The 14746-nt window shown below is 36.4% G+C and overlaps 1 protein-coding gene across 9 annotated transcripts in view; it reads right to left on the bottom strand.

The window, feature by feature from the left end:
- Positions 1-14746, bottom strand: part of DIAPH2 (diaphanous related formin 2) — a 939982-nt gene that overhangs the window by 881479 nt on the left and 43757 nt on the right. For 8 of the 9 annotated variants that reach the window (XM_036305330.1, XM_036305327.1, XM_036305331.1 and 5 more), the window contains exon 2: positions 2264-2296. The exons of the other annotated variant lie outside the window; for it this stretch is intronic. In XM_036305330.1, the coding sequence (XP_036161223.1) occupies positions 2264-2296 (33 nt within the window). The remainder of the gene's footprint in view (positions 1-2263; positions 2297-14746) is intronic. 9 annotated transcript variants of the gene reach the window in all.

Raw genomic sequence — 14746 nt, forward strand, 5'->3', positions numbered from 1 at the left:
GAGTATCGTGGTTAAGAGCACAAATTCTGAAGGCAGACTACCTGAGTATGAATCTGCCTTTTACTTGCTCAGTTTGCCTGTGCAAATTAGATAGTCTCTGTTTCCTCATCTCCAAAACAGCACAATGAGCCCTAGCCAGTTTGGCTTAATGGATATAGCATCGGCCTGCAGACTGAAGGGTCCCAGGTTTGATTTTGGCCAAGAGCACAAGACTGGGTTGCAGGCTCAATCCCCAGTGGGGGGTGTGCAGGAGCAGCCGATCAGTGATTTTTCTCTCATTACTGATATTTCTATCTCTCCCTCCCTCTCCCTTCCTCTCTGAAATAAATAAAAAAATATAAAAATAAAAAGTAATATAGCACAATGATTTAACATGTCATATAAGTAAATAATGATATTACTTACACCATAGGGTTATTGTGCAATAAAATAAATTGATATGCCTAATGCATTTAGCTGCTATTTATTATTGTTGTTCTTACTATTACTATTATTTCCTCTACCTTTTTTTTCTGCCCTAAAAAGTAGAACCAACAAGACATCACCTTTTCTATTTACTGGAAACACAACATAAACAGAAATATCTTAATCCTACAAACACTATTATGAAGAACTTGCTATTTAATGGATATTGACTCTGAACCATTGATTCCATGTACAATCTCTAATAATTAGCTTTCTATTTCACATAAAGTGGGTTAACGACTCCAGTTGCACGTAAACAGGCCATTCTGTTTTAAACCACAAAACATTAGACATCAAAAATTAGTAAGGACCATAAAACTGAATGCAGCTTGGTTTTATTCTGTTTCTGTTAGGAAGCACATGCACACTGTCAGCTCACGTTAAACAAACAAGCAGACACAGCGCAGATGCAAGGACTGCGTGTCTTCACTGCCAGGTTACCAAGTCCTTATACATTACTTCAACAATACAAAAAGCATCAAGAAGTCATTACTGCAACTTATGTAAGTTTCTGTTGACCCCCAGTAAAAAAACAAACAGACCTTTCATATTGATTCAAAGAACACTTTTTTCTTAAAAGGTGTGCTTTGAAATAAATATGAGTAGTTTTAAACAGCTTATTTAGGATTACAAAAATGATTTTAGTATGTGGTTGCTTACAAAGAGATTATATAAATCATAATATTCTAGAGCTGGGAAGAAACTTGAAAAATAATCCAAACCAACTCTCTCATTTCACAGAAAAAGTGACTTGCTAAATTCACGAGTCTCTGGTTTCTATCCCAGTGTTCACTGTAAGGTTCATTTTTTTAAAATCATCTTTAACAATATTTTCAAATTTTCTTTAAACTCTGAGAAAAATTAAGTTGGTTTAAATATGTAGTATATCTTTGAACAACTGAAGAAAAAAATATTAAGCAATCCCAAATAAGCTGAGTACATATTCAACAGTCAAATTTCACTAAAAGATATGGTGGACATAAAAGCATTCAAATATGCAATCAACCGTTAAATCAACATACCTCTGTTCCTGTCCCTTCATATCATTTAATATTTACTTTTGCCGAGCTGGCTTTTCTACTGAGTAGCATTATTTACATATATATTTGATCTTCCACTATGCCCTTCATTTCTATCTAGATAACTGGCTTTTGCTTTCAGCTATATCTTGATAAGAAAATGAAGTTAATCTGAATACTTTCACCTCCTTAAATTACTAACAGTATTTTACATTATTTGTAGATAGGTAATTTCACCAAGTAAAAATTGGCATTGCTTACAATACTGTTTCTTTAAAGTTTAGCTATAAAAGGGCACATTTAAATTTTAAAGCCCATAACTTTTAATAAGGTTTACTGTGATAGATTCAGCTCAAAAATATTTAAGGATTTTAAATATCTGACTAACATAATGAACTTAACCTCCTTTCTATGTTACATTAATTTCTTCCAATATTCATATTACTAGTTAACATATTCACAGTCAATTTTCTTAAGCTATCAATAAAGGAAACATCTGGATTTTCCAGAGTGATATTTACAGAGAGATTTTTTTTAATTTGGTTAAGGTATATACCAAGATGATAATATCAAAATTTTGTTGAGATTTCATATAATTGTTTTATGTTAAAATTCAAACAAAGAAGTTATTCTATTGAAAATTCTTCCATTCTACTGTACTTTGTAAACATCCAAACATTCTATATCTTACATATATCAATGCTGTAATGTCCACTCACTTTAATATAAAAGCAACATGCATAAGTAATGCAATAACATGCTATTAAAGACCACCTTACCACATCATCTGCCAAAGTTTTTATTTGAATGTTCTATTAAAACCAAAAGAAAAAAAGAAACACCTGTCAATAAGAGAAACTCATAGATAAAACAATAATTGAATAATTCTCATTTTTATTTTATCAAGTATAACTTGTCAAAAATAATCAGACAGTTTAAATATATTAACAAGCACATTTTTTACAAAAGGAAAAAAAAACAACTTTTTAAAAATTTAAAATAAAGGGTGGGGTGGGGATGTCTATTTGTTTTTAAAGATGGTGCCCAAGGTCCCGAAGTCACATTTGGATCAGACATCATGGCCACAGTGCTCAAACATAAGAAAACATACAGTGAAGTCATAAGCCCCTTTCAAGTTTTTTCAAAGTTTTAGAATGAATGATCATGTTTTTACAATAGATAAATTTAAAAATATATATAAATAAGAAGAAAAATGTCATATTTAATAGTAATAAAATATAACACAACAGCTCAGTCTAGAACTCTGTTATATCTGATGGGTGTTTAAAGGACATCTTTATAAATAGTCTAGATAAAACTGAACTTAGTGATTCTTTTAGTATATGCCCATTTCTCAAAAACTCCAACACTTTTTTTGGATGTAGCTCTCTACTTCTAATTCTGAAAATCATTGGAAATGGTGTATTCTAGTTAATAAAATACAGTGGTTAATAAACACTACCACATAACATACATAGGCACCATGATTTGAAGAATCAGAATACAATAATACTAAAGTAATAAAGCAATACTAAAGTAAGCAAAGTAACATCTAATAATTTAGTAATCTTCATGATTCAGAAGATACTTCAAGATCTTATAATAACATACAATTAGCATGAAGGGCAGTTATTATATTATAAATGTTTTGAACTGCCAACCAAGTGACAAGATTAGGGAAGAACAAGTTTTGTTTAAATTGCCTGTTAGGAATTGAAATTAACCCTTCTGCTACATCATGTACATTTATTTCCTACAACATAAACTAATGATATACATCAACTTGGTCATGCGTGCTCACATCCCTTTTTACTAAGCGAAATACGGTCTTCTCACTGATGGGGAGAAGTCCATTATGAGTTTTAAGGAAGTGAGAATTATTTGGTCTCAGGATCTCATGAAATTGTCTTCAAATAGCACCAACAAAATGCTGTAAAGATCACCCTCCTCTCAATCAGCTGGGACAAACGCACTATTATCTGCACATTTCATTTTCTACTCTCAATCCATCGATTCCCTCAGGGATCTACACTTCTACATCTTTATACAATGCCTTCACTATATCCTGCTGACACAATTCCCAATCAATCTTTATTGCCTGAGGAAAATAAAAGAGGGGGGATTAGTTACATCAGAAAGGAAGCTATTTTAAGAGAGAACTCCCTAAGACTATCTCCAGCTGGTATTTTCTCTTTAATTTTCCCCGTGGATTACCAGAAACTGTTTTATGCACAATGACAAACTTCATGATCTCCTGTAATATAAAATCAGAGTGCAAAATGTCAAAGCTTCAAAGGTGCCTCAACTACCCTGTTACCATCTGGATATGTATCTGTCCACCTTATTATTAGCCAGATTATATAGTTCTTCAAGCAACGCCTGCTTTTCTTCTCTTCCCATTCTGTGGGGTTATAAACTCAAGACTAGAAACAAATCTGTATCTTCAACGTTAGAATGTAAATTGGGGGAAAATATAATTTTATTTTGTCAAATTCTCTATGGTAAGGTACACATACGTGTGGAATGCTTTAAATCTATATCTCGGTTTTTAATATAATGTTGACAGTTTAATAGGAGGACAGAAGAAAAAAAGTAATGCTAGCAATATTATCACCTTGTCTATGGGAAGAAACTTGAGTGTTTTTCTCTTTTTTAAGTTAACATATTTTTGTCCATATTAAATCACACATTAAAGAGTTAGAGACTATTAAAGTTAGATGGAATTTGAGAGCATCTAGTCAAAACCTCTCATTTTACAAGTGACGAAACTGAAGCTTGAAGACGATGAGTAAATTCCCAAAGGACCACAGATCTGGTTACTACTTGGTACTAAATCTTAGTCAACATGTGACCTTTTCAGTGAGTATAATTAAGCTCTAGGACATTAGGACTGAATTACTGAATTGAAACAGTCCATGATAATCTCATGTTCAGAGATACCCCTTTGTGGGTAACTGCCCTTTTGCCACCATTACCCAGGGCTCAAGCATCATTGCAAAGAGCATTCCCCTGGCACCCATAGTCCTTCCCCAACACATTTTACATGTCATCTACTAAACTCAATTTGACCAATATACTTTATGCTCTTTGAGTGCTAATCAGCTAGTTATTCTCCATATACAAGCTATATGCTAATTTAGATTATTCAGAATTCTTAAATTTTACATTCCTAATTATTCCTTAATACTGCCACAATTCTAAAAGTCAGACCACTTCTAGGTGGGTGGCAAGAGGGAAAAATGAGTATACAATTAATAACCCAATGAGCACTACATGAGCAGGAAGTGGGCAAAATGTCTCAGAGGGTCAGACAGACTTTCACAAAGGAGGGTAACACTTATTAATGGTTAGATCTGCATTCCATTTATCCAGGCTTAAGATTCCCATGCCACCTTTCCTTCATTCCCTATAGTCAAGCAGCTGTCAAGTTCCATGGTAATCTTCCTGCAGTTCCCTCTTCATCCTCACTCAAAACATCCTACTTTAGATTCTAATCACCAGCAAGGCAACTCTCGTAATAATTACCTCTGCTTCCACTCTTTTCTCACTGCCAAGGTCCTCTTCTTAAAGCAGAGATCTGGTTCCAACCACCATCACCTCCTACCTAGATTTCTGGAATAGAGTGGGGCCTTGACTTACGAGTGACCCAACTAATGAGTTTTTCGAGATATGAGCCGTCTCTCGGCCAAATTTTGCTTTGAGTTGCGAGCTAAAATTCGGGTTACGAGCCAGCTTTAGATACCCCACCACTAGTTGACACAGCGAATGTCACAGTGAATACCACAACATCAGCCCAGCATCACGTGTCTCACTCGTTCACTTTTTGATTTGACATACGAGTAATTTGAGTTATGAGCTCCGTCATGGAATGAATTAAACTCGTTAGTCAAGGCCCCACTGTAGCCTCCTAATCTGTCTCCCTACTTACATTTTCAACCTCCTACAGTTAATTTTGAACAGACTGAAGTGATACTGTTAACATCAAAGCCTCATGCACTAGCTCCTTCCTCTGCCTAGACTGCTCTTTTCCATTATCCATATAGCTCACTCCATCACCACCACCATCCCTCTTCCAAGTTTTTGCTCAGTAAGCTCTACTCTATCGATCCTGTTTAAATGGAAACACCTCCTCTGGGTATGCCTAACTTTCCTTACTGTGCTCTACTTTTCCTTGCTTCAGTAGGACTTATCACATTTTAATATGGTCTATACCAGTGATGGCGAACCTATGACATGCGTGTCAGAGGTGACACGCAAACTCATTTTTTTGGTTGATTTTTCTTTGTTAAATAGCATTTAAATATATAAAATAAATATCAAAAATATAAGTGTTTTATTATGGTTGCAAATATCAAAAAATTTCTATATGTGACATGGCACCAGAGTTAAGTTAGGGTTTTTCAAAATGCTGACACGCCAAGCTCAAAAGTTTCGCCATCATTGGTCTATACCTTTTTTTGTCTGTAGGCTCCATGAGAATAGAGATATTCATCTGTTTGATTCAGAGATGCACCCCTAATGCCTAGAGCATTGCTTGGCAAAGGCACACTAAAAATTATGACTGTCACACACCTGTTCATAGTCAATGGCTTCTAATACAGGATAAAGACTAATAGCCTTGGAGAAACCAAGATGGCGGCATAGGTAAACACCGGAAATTGCTGCCTCGCACCACCACTTCAAAAATACAACTAAAAGACAAAACAGACGCCATCCAGAACCACAGGAAGGCTGGCTGAGTAGAAATTCTACAACTAGAAGGAAAGAGAAAAGCACACTGAGACTCAGAGGGGGTGCGGAAGTAAAGTGCAGAGGTACCAAGGCGCACGCGGAAAGGGCTGGCAACTGAGGACACGGTTGTCTTTTTCAATCGGGAGGGAGACACATGCTCCCACTCTGAACTCCAGTTCCGGGCTAGTCTCTGGGGACCCAGACTCATACGGGGAGAAACTGGACTGTCGAAGCTGGACTGTCTGGCAGTGAGTGGAACTCAAGGGCAGTTTTCTCTCAGAGGTGCTTGCAGCAATTACCTGGACACTGAGACTCGGGACCTCTTAGGGTAGGACTGAGGATCAGCCATAGCTGTTTGCTCTGCCCTGTTGATTCCCTGAGACCCTGCCCCACCCAAGCTGTGCGCAGAGGCTTTTGCATATGAATGACCTGGCCCTTTGCAATCTAAAATTACCTAACAAACTGCAGCTGGGTCAAAGAGACCCAGAACTTCCAAAAGAAGGCCCAAGGCCCCACAGCAGCTTGCATTGCTTCACAGCTGGGCCTCATCTGGGCACCTCCAAATCCCAAACAAAGAAGAGGAATCTACAGATCTCTCCATAGCTCCTGCTGGGTAGCCTCAGGCAGAGGCTAAATTAGCACCTCCTTAGAGATCCAAGTGCCAGTGTACCCAGTGGTCAGAGTGGGTCCATCCAAACTACAACTCCTCAGATCCATAAGGGACACACTCAGGGGGCAGTCTCAGTGAGCACCAAAGCCCCACTGAAGCAAGTCTTGCCCCAGAAGGGTGTCTCCAGCACAGAAGTTCTCCCACCATAGACACAGCTGATTCTCACAGCTGATTGGCCTGGAGGTCAATTCCTCCCAGTGATACCAACTACAGTAAGGCTTAACTACAACAAGAATGTGCACACAGCCCACAAAGGGGTGCACCAAGAGTGTCCACCTCAGGTAACTGGGAAGGCTAAACTACTGGGCCCTATAGGACACCTAACAGAGAAAGCCACCCTATCAACACAGGGAAGCAGCCAAAATGCAGAGACAAAGAAACAGGTCACAAATGACAGAAATGGAGGAAAGCAAACTACTGGATATAGAGTTCAAAACCAAACTTATAAGGTTTTTCAAGAATTTTCTAGAAACCGCCGATAAATTTAGTGAGACCCTCAATAAATGTAGTGAGACCCTCAAGGATATGAAAAAGGACCAAATAGAAATTAAGCATACACTGACTAAAAAAAAAGAATATTATACAGAGATCTAACAGCAGACTAGAGGATCACAAGAATCAAGTCAAAGATTTGAAATACGAAGAAGTAAAAAACACCCAACTGGAAAAGAAAAAATAATCCAAAAATATGAAGATAGTGTAAGGAGCCTCTGGGACAACTTCAAATGTACCAACATCCGAATTATAGGGGCACCAGAAGAAGAGAGAGAGCAAGATATTGAAAACCTATTTGAAGAAATAATGACAGAAAACTTCCCCTACCTGGTGAAAGAAATAGACTTACAAGTCCAGGAAGCACAGAGAACCCCAAACAAAAGGAATCCAAAGAGGACCACACCAAGACACATCATAATTAAAATGCCAAGAGCAAAAGACAAAGAGAGAATCCTAAAAGCAGCAAGAGAAAAACAGTTACCTACAAGGGAGTACCCATAAGATTGTCAGCTTATTTCTCAACAGAAACTATGCAGGCCAGAAGGGAGTGGCAAGAAATATTCAAAGTTATGAATACCAAGAACCTACAACCAAGATTACTTTACCCAGCAAAGCTATCATTCAGAACTGAAGGTGAGATAAAGAGCTTCACAGATAAGGAAAAGCTAAAGGAGTTCATCACCACCAAACCAGTATTATATGAAATGCTGAAAGGTATTCTTTAAGAAGAGGAAGAAGAAGAAAAAGGTAAAGATACAAATTATGAACAAGTACTTATGTATCAACAAGTGAATCTAAAAATCAAGTGAATACAAAATCTGATGAACAGAATAAACTGGTGAATATAATAGAATCAGGGGCATAGAAAGGGAGTGGACTGACAATTCTTGGGGGGAAAGGGGTGTGGGGGGTGCAGAAAGAGACTGGACAAAAATCGTACACCTATGGATGAGGACAGTGGGGGAGGTAAGGGCAGAGGGTGGGGTGGGAACCAGGTGGAGGGGAGCTATGAGGGAAAAAAAGAAGAACAACTGTAATAACCTGAACAATAAAGATTTAATTTTTTTTAAAAAAAAGAAGTACAAATTGGTAGTTACAGAATAGTCATGGGGATGTAAAGTACCACATAGAGAATATAGTCAACAACATTGTAATAATTATATATGGTGTCAGATGGGTACTAGGTTTACCATGGTGATTACAGTGATATACATGTCTAATCACTGAGTTGTACACCTAACACTAATATAATATTGTATGTTAACTGTAATTGAAAAATAAAAAATATTATTTAAAAAAAAGACTAATAGCCTTAATATGGCATTAAAAGTCCTGTATTGTTCAGCCCTAGTTCTATTTCTTCTACTTATTCTCTTTGCTCATGATCCATATGCTACAGAAAACAAAATGGAAATCCGGAAATCCTTTTCCCACATGTATGGCCCAGTACATCCTGATAGTGCGCCCACTGCTCGCTATACCTGAAATGCCCATCTAGCTAGATAAATTTCTCTTTCTAGAGCTACTTTTGAGTTTAATGTTTGATTACTGATAAATCAAAAGTCAAAAATAATACCAGAGAAGGTTTATGCTGTTTTAGTGTTTTCTTACAGTTGTTTTTTAACAGACATCTTCAGGAATAACAGAGCATGCGAAGGCACATAGGAAATTATAGTCATGTAAAAAATTATTGCAATTACTTGTGATAGAGAACCATACAGAAAAACACTCTGCTTGTGATTTCTTGATTTATAAGTTTCATTCAACTACAGAGTATATATCTTGTATAATTATGCACATTTGGCTAATATGGATATTTTCTTATCTTCTTGATGCCATTGTTTACGGCTCTTCTTTATAAATGTTCAGAAAATAAGAAAAAATGTGGTCTATTAAAAAGGAAAGTCTTTAAGCAGATGTGAAGAGTTTTCAGCTTCAGAAGGGATGATTTTTGGCCACTATACATGGAAAAATACACTGAAATTATTGTATCAGTTACAATTAAATTATCTAACATAGAAAATAAATTATTTCTGCCACACAACTGCCTTTCTATAGCAGTCAAAAAAGAAAGGTACACCCTCGCCAGGTGGTTCCATTGGTTGGAGCATCATGCCCTACACAAAAGGTTGTAGGTTTGATCCCTAGTCCAGGTACATACAGGAGGCAGTTGATGGATATTTCCCTCTCATATCAATGTTTCTCTCTCTCTCTGTCTCTCTGTCTCTCTCTCTCTCATCTCTTCCCCCTTCCTCTTTCTTTAAAATCAATGAGTGCATATCCTCAGGTGAGCCTTTAAAAAAAAAATGAAGGTACAAAAGGAATTAAGAACAATGACAGAAACCAACAGCAAAAAGACAAAGTTTAGAGAACTGTAAAGAGCTGTTTCTTTGATAAAAATATATCAGTCATTTTTACGTAAAGTGACTTTTAAAACATATTTTTACATGGTTGTAATAAAATACAGTCTCATTTATAATGATGTTCTACAGGGATAAGCTCTCAAATTTTATCTGAAGGTTATTTATAAATGTGCATGCATCTGTCTCTCACATCACATGCAAGCAGACATTATGGATTTTATCCCTATATATAAGCTATAGATTTACAATGGAGTTCTAAAAAATGACCAAAAAAACTTGAGTCACACCCCTGATTTAAAAGCACTGATTAAAGTCATTTTAGTAAGTTTTTATTGCACAAATCTAACGATAATGGTCATTAAGATGAGGGCATATTCCACCAATAAGTATAGTGACCATATATTTTCATTAAAATCAACTCTGGAAAAGCAGTAAGCTTGTGCATTAGTAAAGCAATCAGAGTTTATTAAACTTCCTTTATAATCAGTTATATTAAATATAACTTAGTACAGTATTATATGAGTATGGTATAATTATGAAAGTATCACTCCAAAGTCTCAACCCCTTAAGAATAGGAGAAATGGTTGATTTACTTATAAACTCTAATGCTAAAGTTCTGATTGAAATGCAAGAGTCATTATTGCAAGAAAATTAAGTTTTAATTTTCTCAATCAGGCAGAAATTAACAAAAACAGCAAGATGTAAAGATGCAACTCTCTTATGGCTAATGTTACATGGTAATACAATGTTTTATAAACAGCGCACAATTACTCTAGTAACACAGAAATTAGACAACTAAATTGCATACAATTCAAAAGTCTCACCACCAAGTTTTAGAGAAAATAAATGTTAGCCAACACAATAAAGATGAAGGGTCAATTATTTACCCAGCTTTAAGTTTCCTACTCTCTAAGAAGGACAGGGCAATATGACACAGAAAACCATGTGCAAGAACAAATACCTGAGCATCTACTATTCATCTGTGCAGTGCTGGGCACTAAGAATACAATCATAAACAAAATAAGTATGTGCTCTTCCTTTTAGGAGGTTGCAGTTCACTTGAACATAAGATGAATGAAAGAACAAATCACAATAGAGAAATTCTGAGAGCTCTTGATAGGATAGTACCTAACACAACCTCCATATAATTTCCATGTTAGAAGGGCCCGTAAGTAAGGCCACCCGTATCAACCACGGACCCAGGGTGTGATTTCTAGACAACATGCCTGACCCAATACCTCTTCAAATCAGCAGCAGTAACAGAAGGAAGTAGTTACTCTTCAGTGGCCTGCCTTCCAACTTTCCAGATCCTGTACGAACCCTGAACTTTATAAACCAGTAAAACCAATCTAGCCATTTAATCCCCTGGTAACCAAGCCGAACATTCTGTTCAGGCATTCAACTGCTTTATTAAAGGATTTTTTTTTTTTAGTTGAGTACCTGTCAGTTGTATTTATTTTACCAAGAGAGTTATATATAGTCTGATTTTTAGAAGTAAGATCAATATAGAAGTTTGATTCTAAGAAGACAAGAGGAAAACAAATTTTGGTTTACAAAATCATTAAACTATTACCACCTATATTTAAAATCACTCCAAAACATTCTTTCATTTCCTTTATAACAGTGAAGATCATTTTTAGGCACCCACATTAGTCTTAGGCATTGCTGTCTTCCATCATCATAGCACAGATAATAGAAGATAGATCAATGAGCAGTGTGCTAGGCACTGGGATTTAAAGAGACATGGTTCCACCCCCAGAAGGCAAAACCTAATAGTTGAGAAGATGAGGTTATAGGCATTATGCTCCTATCTCCTCTTTACTATGCTGTTATTAGTATTGAAACCTGTTCATTTTATCACTTTAACAAAGCAATACTTTTATATTTTTGTAACTATAAAGACATCATTTCAGAAGTACTGTCAAGTCAAAACCTCAAAATTTTTTAAAATATATTTTTATTTATTTCAGAGAGGAATGGAGAGGGAGAGATAGAAACATCAATGATGAGAGAGAATCACTGATAGGCTACCTCCTGCATGCCCCCCTACTGGGGATCGAGCCCACAACCGGGGCATGTGCTCCTTACCAGAATCGAACCCGGGATGCTTCAGTCCACAGGCCAACACTCTATCCACTGAGCCAAACTGGCTAGAGCCAAAGCCTCAAATTTTAACCCCCCACAGATTTTAGCTATTACGAATCAAAATTCTTTCCACCATTTTTATGACAAGAAAAAAATTCCTTTTAGGATTTTCTTCTCAAGATGCTCTTTAAACTTTTAACACACAAAATCTGTATCTATCAGAAATCAAATACAGTGGGGCCTTGACTTACGAGTGTCTCGACTAACGAGTTTTTCGAGATATGAGCCATCTCTTGGCTGATTTTTTGCTTTGAGTTTCTAGCTAAAATTCGAGTTATGAGCCAGCTTCAGATACCCCACCGCTAGTTGGCACAGCGAATGTCACAGTGAACACCACAACATCAGCCCAGCATCACGTGTCTCACTCGTTCACTTTTTGATTTGACATACGAGTAATTTGAGTTACGAGCTCCGTCACAGAACGAATTAAACTCGTAAGTCAAGGCCCCACTGTATGACATCACCGCATAGGGCTTCAGTTTTCTTCCTGATCCAAAGGACCATGTCACTGCACTGGATAAATTTCATTAATCTGTCATAACAAGATATGCTCAATCTTAAATTAATTGTCTCGACATGAACTTCAAGCTTGAACTTCCAAGACAGGTGACTATAATATGGGACTCCAGCAGTCTCTCTGGAGTAACACACATGCTCAGCTTGAGGGCTAAGGGCCAAGCAATCAGGAAATGTATGTTTGCCGCTCAGGTCTTAAAAAAGTGAACACTAATGAATTGGAGGAAGTCACTTAGTACTGAATTAATCAGAAACAACTGCAAGAATCATCCAGGTTTTTAAGAGTAATAACTTCTTCTGCTGGTATAGAAATCATGTTTATTTGCTTTGTAATAAACCATTTCAAATGGGAAAATTGTTTGGACATGAAAGTTCTTTCTTAGTCTATAAAAACAACAGGAATGGAAACAAAGCTAGCTTTATACAAATACGAATGTTTCAAAACCCAGCCCAGTACCTTGTATACAACAGATGCTCTTAGATCAATAAGTTAGCCAAGTGAGACTCAATATTTAAAAAATAAATGTGTACCTTCTGTTTTAATAAAAGACAAATGTCTCAACTAAACATTAATATGTCTGAGTATCCATTATATGCCCAGCACTTTATGGCACATAGATGCTTAAGAAAGGATTCTGCCCTTAAGGAATCTACAATATAACTGGGGAATGAAAACTAATCACATAAAAACAAATAATTAAATGCTCAACTATGAGATTCTGAGGTATGTAGCTCCTCCCTAGGCCCTGTCACATGACCTGTCTTACTATTTTCACAACATTGACCACTATCTGAAATTATCTTGTTCACTTATTTACTTATGTTATAGATTCAAGAAAACAAGTTCCCTAACAGCAAAGCCCTTAATTTCCCTGTCTTATTCATTTTTGGATTTCTAATAGAACAGTAGCTGGCACTTAATAGCTGCTCAAACATTTTGTGGCAAAATGATGAAAGGCTGTGTTCAGAGCTTTCAGATTTTAGAATTTCAGAGAAGGGTTGTAGGCCGTAATATTCAGGATAGATGGCAAAAGGAATCTAAGGATTAAAAGGCAGCTTGTAGAGATCAGCAATGTGGTCAATTCTACCTAAATACTAGCTACCATTTTCTGAGCATTTATTATGTGCAGGCACTATGCTAAGAGTTTTACATTCAGTGCCTCAGTTAAATCCTCACAGCAATCTTGTGATAAAGGAATTTGCTGTCATTAAGTCATTTGCCTAAAGTCACAAAGTTAATAAACTGCACAGTTGGGATTAACATTTACATTAGGATTAGCATTTTAATCTGAGTAGAATCCAAACTCTATAACCTCCATCCACATTCTGAATTCTGCAAAAGAGTCTTCATCAGTATAACAATATTGATTAGAGCTCAAGATCTTTTTCAACCTTGGCCTTTCTATTCTGTGTACTAAAACTCTGCTCTGCTTACAGCTCTCAGCCCACGGCCCCCTCCCTCTTCACCCGGCCATTTCCTACTCATCCTTTCTGATATTAGCTGAGGTTACAATTGGTCCTGTTATCATCTTATGGTTCCTGACTTCTGCTTTTGTAACACATCATGGTTATCAAACTACAATTCCGTATCAATGTTGTCTTCCTTGCTACACTGCCAACTCAGTGTAGTAAGTACTAGGTCTCTCTTGGTCCCAACTGTGTCCTTAGTTTTTTAGTTTCTAGCACATGTTTAGCATTCAAAGCTTTCATGACTTGCTGAATTGAGAGGGGGTTTGGGGGAGAGGAGAGAGAGATCCAGTTGTAAGCTGATAAGAGCTTAGACCAGGATGGTAGCAACAGAAATAGAGAAGGCAGTTACTATATATAATTTTGTTTAAAATTACACTTGTTATTGAAGCAATGTACCCAGACATATGATTGTTGTTTGTATTAAATAGAGTAATTTAATATCTGTGGTTATGATTACCATCTTTATAACACACAAATAACCTCTAAATGGCTATGATTATCACTCTGGAGATACATGGCAAATCATTGTGAGGTGATGTATCTACTTCAAGTAGCTTTTATAAATAACCACATCATTTAGTTTTCTGATGTAGCTGCAAAATTAATCTGACAAAACAAAATGATTCACTCCTTTAAAGATTCAAGAGTATGAATCGCCTAAACCAGAAAATTATACCTGAGTTGTGAATAAGGTATTATTATAACATACTTTTGGTGGGGAAAGATACGTAAACCAACCAATAATTTAAGTTAATTTCACTATTAGTACTTTTAACTGATATTCTTGAATTTGTAGATAATTTCCAATTCAGGAACAGGTTGTGTTCTAAAAGTTCATTTGTATGGCAGTCATTTAGCTCCTGGAACACGTT

The sequence above is a fragment of the Myotis myotis genome, unplaced genomic scaffold, assembly GCF_014108235.1.
Source record: "Myotis myotis isolate mMyoMyo1 unplaced genomic scaffold, mMyoMyo1.p scaffold_m19_p_4, whole genome shotgun sequence".
NCBI classification, from domain to species: Eukaryota; Metazoa; Chordata; class Mammalia; order Chiroptera; family Vespertilionidae; genus Myotis; species Myotis myotis.